Consider the following 6,000-nt stretch of genomic DNA (forward strand, 5'->3'; position numbering starts at 1 on the left):
AGGATTTAGAATCAAGTAAGAGGGAAGAAAGTGGAGGCATCCTACTGTGTAGATGGCTTTCTCGAGGAGTTTTCCCAAGAAAGGAAAGAGCTAGCTGGCAGAGATGGTAAGATCAAGTGAGGGTTTTTTAAAGGATGGGGCATGTTTGTAGGCCGCTAGGAAGGAGCCAGCCGATAGGGAGAGATTGAAGATTAGTGAGACAGTGAGGGTGATAAAAAGCAATTTGCTGGATTAGACAGGAAGAGATGGAGTCAAGGATGCATGCAGGAGCATTTCCCTTGACAAGGAGAAGAGGCGCCTCTTCATAAGAGATGGTGAGTTCTGTGATTCAGTTATTTCATTTACTTCTCATGGAACATAACCTTGAATCCTTTTACAACCTCTGCCTCACTGTACCTCTTCTGCATCCTCCCTAGCTTATCAATAGCCCTTCTAAATTGTGACACCCAGAACCAAACATAATCATACTCCCAGTGTGCTGTCAGAAGTAAAACCTCTAGTAAAACTATTACTTCCCTTTTTCTGGACATTGCCTCTCTTAGTGTAGACGAAATTCACATGAGTTTTTTTGCTGCCATGTTGCACTGCCAACTCATGTGAGTTTGCAGTCTAATCAAATGCTTCTAGCTCAAAATCTGTGATCCCATGATCTTTGTGGGGGGGAGGGGAATGTGAAAAATAGATTTTTTTTTTTCCCATGCATCCACCATCTGTACTTGTGAAGTTAAATGTAGGACTATAGTAGCTCTGTGTTTCATGCCATGGTATTTACTGTCTTTCTTGATCTCTCCTTTATCTCTCTATTCATCTCCCCCTTTACTGTCTCGCATCTTCAGTGAATAGTGTTCTATCCCCCTTGAAATTACTTTATACTTATTTATCTGTGAATATCTTCTATCCTTGAGAGCAGGGATTATTCTGGTTTTGTCTTCTTATCTTTTGTTTCTTCACATACAGTGTGTGCTTAATAAATGTTAGTTGAGTTGTCTTAAATTGAATCTTGGTTTTGTACCCTCATTCTACTCTGTCAGACATTTTTTGATCCCGATTCTGACATTGAACAAGTCTATACGGTCATCTTGATATCAAGGACTTACAGTGCTTACTACAGTATCAAATATATAATCCCTTATGGCAAAACTCAAAAGATACTTTTTGGTTGGTTTTCATAATTAGTTGTAAATTCTCTCCTTGAAAATAGTTAGGAACTTTTACATAAATTTAAGAAGGTCTAAAATAATTAGACTTATGAAGAACATATATTTTTCCCATAGAAATGCAAAAAAACCCAGCTGATAGTTAACATCTTTCAAAACACTGAAGTCTACAAGTTTCTGATGTCAGATACACTTGATTTAAATACATTTAGTAAACATTTTAAAAACTTTTTTGAAAGTATTGTTTTAGAGAATGGAAACATAGCCTATGAATGTTGGAGTCATTGTATAAAATAAATCACAAATTAATCTTTGTTTTTCTTTTTATGTAAAATTTTTAAAAGAACCAAAAATATTTGAATTGACTTATTTAAATATATCATATTAAGTAAATCTATTTGTGCTACTTCACTTATTGTAATGCAGAAAATAAATGCTGGCAATCCCTGACTTAAGGAACTTAACGTACAAATGACCCACATATGTGAACATGTAGTGAAGAAGCCCAAGTCCAGAGTCCCTGTCCACTCTGGAGAGATATTGTATTCCTCGGTTCTAAATACATGGGAATTTACTGATCAAGTGATTCCTTCTCTCATGAAGATAAATTAAAGCTCAGAAAGACTTACTTTTCCATCACTACAAATGATGCTCCTCTCCTCAGGTATCTCTGTTAAGCAGAGATCTGATCCTGTGGCATAACAAGGTAGAAATCAGAATGTTCTTTTTTTCCCCCCCTTAATATTTATTTATTTATTTTTAGTTTTCAGCAGTCACATCCACTCCTGTGACTTCATTATCATCTCCATACAGAGGACTCTTAAATATATATTTCCAAATCCAGCTATTCTTGATGTCCAGATTTACATCTCCAAATGGATGGAAGCCATCTCCATCGAGCTAATCCCATCAACACCTCAAACTGAACCCTTACAAACAGTACTCATTGTCTTCCCTCTAAAACCTTCCTCCTTCATACCTTTCCTGTTTGATCATATCACCATTCCCCAAGTCATCCAGACTTGAACCCTCTGAGTCATTTTTGCCTCTACCCTTCCACTCACTCCTCCATATCTTGTCATTTGTCTTATATCTAGTTATCCTGTCTGCACAATATAACAAGCTTCTGTTTTCTTTCCATCTCCTTTACAACTGTGCTGGCTCAGAACTTTGCTGCCTCTCATGAACCATTGTTGAGTTGTTTCAGTCATGTCCAACTCTTCATGAACCCATTTGAGGTTTTCTTGGCAAAGGTGCTGGAGTGGTTTGTCATTTCTTTCTCCAGTTCATTTTACAGAAGAGGAAACCGAGGCAGACAGGTGAAGTGACTTGCCTGCTTGGTTCTAGTCACCTAAAGATTCTGTCTGTCTCCAGTGTCTTCCCTCTAGTTCATCCTTCATACTGCTGTCAAAGTGTTCTTTCTAGTCCTTAGGTCTGATCTTGTAACTTCTAGCCCAGATATGCTCTTAATTTCCCTCCCTCTTACCCTACAGTGTCTTTGCAATAGAACACAAGCTCCTTAACCTGGCATTCAAGGCTTTCCAAAGCCTGGCTTCAGCCTCCCTTATTTTACAATGGTATTCATGTAAAGTTCCAGCTAAACTGAACTCCTCATTATTCTCCTGTCTCCATGCTATCTTATGATTTCTCACTCCTTCCTTTGCACACAGCACCCTTTGCTTGGAACATTCCCTTTTCTGTCTCTGCCTGTTAAAATGCTTGTCTCCTTTCTTGACTGAGCTGAGGTATAATCACATCCATGAAGTCCTGCTTTGATGCTTTCCCTGAACCTCCAGGGAAATGCATCCTCTCCCCTTGTGCCTCTTTGACTTCTTCTGTTTAATCTGATTCATAATTATGTGTGTACATATTAGTTTAGGGATGCTAACCTGTGGTCCATGGACTTGCATGGGGTGGTGGGGGTTAAAACTTTCCTTAGATATAACTTATTTCCTTTGTTGTCCATTGCATCTTAATTTCAAAATTTCTACATTTCAAAATATTCTGGGAAGGGGCCTTACCAGAATGCCAGAGGGGTCTATGACACAAAAAGGTGAAAAACCCTGATATACTCATCTCCCTGTTAGATAATAACTCATTAACAGTAGAAACTGTTGTTTTTCATTTACCTCCTCAGAGCCCTGTTGTAGGCATATAAAAAAAGTTGGCTGAATAGAATTGAAATCTTTTGTTCCTCTCAGCCCTGCCCCCCCCCCCTGATTCTTTGTCTCCAAAGCCAGTGATCTTTCCATTCCACCAAACTTCCTCTCCCAAGAGGTCTGGGGGGATGCTAGGCAATAGCCATATATTCAAAGAACTTCTTGGGCTAAAACTGAGTGGTTTGTCTTTGAAAGGAAAGGCTGGACATTGAAGTTGGAATCAAGTTGTGGAGGGCCTTGTTTGCTAACCTAGTTTGGAAAAAAAATTCTCAGCTGAGCTATGGTTTGTCATAGTAATGATAATAGATATCATATAGAACTATAAATTTATAAAATGCTTTTACATGTATTATCTCATTTTAGCCTCATAACAACCCTACACAGTAAATGTTAGTATTATCTCCAGTTTACAGATAAGGAAATTGAGGCTAAGAGAGGGTAAGTGACTTTCCCAGAGTCACACAGCTAATAAGTGTTTGAGGCAGGGTTTAAACTCAGATCTTGCCTAATTGCACATCTGGGACTCTGTGTATTGTGCCACCTCGCTGCGTCATAGTAGATGGTTGAGGGTAGAAATGATGAGAAACCATGTGTAAACAACATAATACAAGTAGAATAAATGAAGAAAGGAAAGTATAATGATAAAATGACATTAACAATAGTATTGGTATATAAATTTGGAAGAAATTATCTTTTCATCCTATTTCTGTGGCTCAGGGAGTCATAGAGAACTGGGAGGGACCTCAGAGACCATCTGTTCTACCCTTTCATTTTTTAGATGAAGAAACTGAAGCCCAGTAAGATTATGACTTGCCCAGGGTCAATAGGGAGTGTCTGACTTCAGAGTTACTGTTCTTCCCCATGACTCTGTGTATCTGAATAATCTGACTCTCACTCACCCCATGAGAAACACTGGAGAAGAGGAAAAGGAAGAAAATTGTGATTTTTTTTTAAACTTCATAATTATGCTTTGTTAAACAGTGAACATGGAGATGATTTTGTGGGAAGAGGAAAGGTAAAGTTGAAAGCATTTAAATATTCAAGGTAATTTTTTATTTGCTAAAGGCTTACACCAATTAAGTTCAATATTCATCATTCTCCCATTTATCAGAGAAATAAGGAAGATGTGAAGACAATAACATAAGACAGTTGAACATTGCAATCACTGAGAAGAATTAGAGAAATTAGGTCTGTATTCTTTAAAACACGGAATGATAAAAGTATACCGATTGCTAGAAGTAATGGAAGGATAACTGCTGGAGGGTTCGACCTGTCATTACATTCATAAAGGAGGCACAAATATTAATCATGTAGCTTTGTTTAACTTATTACATAATTTGTTGATCAAACTGTTATTTAAACTCTGGCATTATTTTAAAAGAGGCACTTGTCCATCAATTAATCAGTGAATTTGTTTGAATCTTGAAGATTCTTGGGTTCTTGTTTTTCAGGTCCTGCCTCTTCAGTGAAAGTTTTTGTCACCCAATTCCAGAAGGAGTTGTTTTGTCCAAGATGCTCAAACTGGCATTACTAACATTCTTCTTCAAGCTAGTGAAAAGTGAAGTCCAGCATCTCAATCACAAGTGAGTTTTTACATGAAGGGACCATTCCTTCCTCCATTTGAATTGTTCTTGTGTGCCCATTTTCTACTTTACTTCTAAAGTTTTGTCCAAAAAAATCAGTCATCTTTCATGTCCATTTTTGTACAGTTATTTAAGATTAGAATGTTGTTTTGAGTTGTTTTTGCTTTTTTTTTTTTTTTAAGTTTTTGGCATTAAAGATAAATTCTGTCAGCAGTAGAGTGATGGTTTATCCAGTCTTTTTTCTTTTTCACAATTCACATTTTATTTTCACTACGTTATACATTTGGATAGGTGTTTAATTTTATATCATAAAGGTGTGAGGCTTTTCATTTTTCAGGTTTTAATTTTTTATTCTTTAGTAATTGAATGCTTAAGTGAAAACTCCTTCTTGGGCATAACACTCATTTATTCAGTTTGTACATGTAAGTGTTGAAAAGTATCCTGAAATTGAACATCCAATACATGTACATTGTTGGTTGTTTCATAGCCTGATAACATGCTTTTTCATCTCTTCTCCATTATTATAATCCTATTTGTCCAACTTTAGCACAACATTTGAGTTATTCCAATTTGACTGATTGTCATTGTTACTTTGCATATGACTCATCAAAAATAGTGATAGTTCTATATTTAAAAATTGTTTAACTTACTGGTGCTTTGACAAGAGACTTGATACTTTCTCCTTAGTAACTACAATGATCAAACTGACTTACATTTAAGTTTTATTCATTCTTTTCCTAGGTTGTATGAAGAAGCAGATCCTCAGAGCCTAAAAGTCCCAGAACACACCTTTCTTCTTGAAACCTTTTGGTCTGGAAATGAAATCTCAGTGTTTTTTACAAAGCCAGTAACTATGCTTTTGGATTGGACTATATATTCTCAAAAACAAAAATTCAGATCTAATGATGTGAGTAGAATTTGCCTTACCATGATGACTAAGAATAACTGGTCTATAAGGGGAAAAAAAAGTACTTCTGATCATTCATTTTTTTTCTCCTCCTTTCCTGCCCCTCTAGTTTACTTTTCTCTGGGATAAAAATACATACATACATACATATATATATATATATATATATATATATATATATATATATATATATA

The 6,000-nt window shown here is 36.2% G+C and overlaps 1 protein-coding gene across 9 annotated transcripts in view; it reads left to right on the plus strand.

Moving 5' to 3' along the window:
* The window catches only part of SLF1 (SMC5-SMC6 complex localization factor 1), a 116,215-nt gene that overhangs the window by 65,677 nt on the left and 44,538 nt on the right, over positions 1-6,000 (plus strand). For all 9 annotated transcript variants that reach the window (XM_069085107.1, XM_069085109.1, XM_069085106.1 and 6 more), the window contains 2 exons: positions 4,768-4,899; positions 5,641-5,806. In XM_069085107.1, the coding sequence (XP_068941208.1) occupies positions 4,768-4,899; positions 5,641-5,806 (298 nt within the window). The remainder of the gene's footprint in view (positions 1-4,767; positions 4,900-5,640; positions 5,807-6,000) is intronic.

This window comes from Petaurus breviceps, unplaced genomic scaffold, assembly GCF_028583685.1.
Source record: "Petaurus breviceps papuanus isolate PSGF00001 unplaced genomic scaffold, PetGlider_PUasm1.0 175, whole genome shotgun sequence".
Lineage (NCBI taxonomy): Eukaryota > Metazoa > Chordata > Mammalia > Diprotodontia > Petauridae > Petaurus > Petaurus breviceps.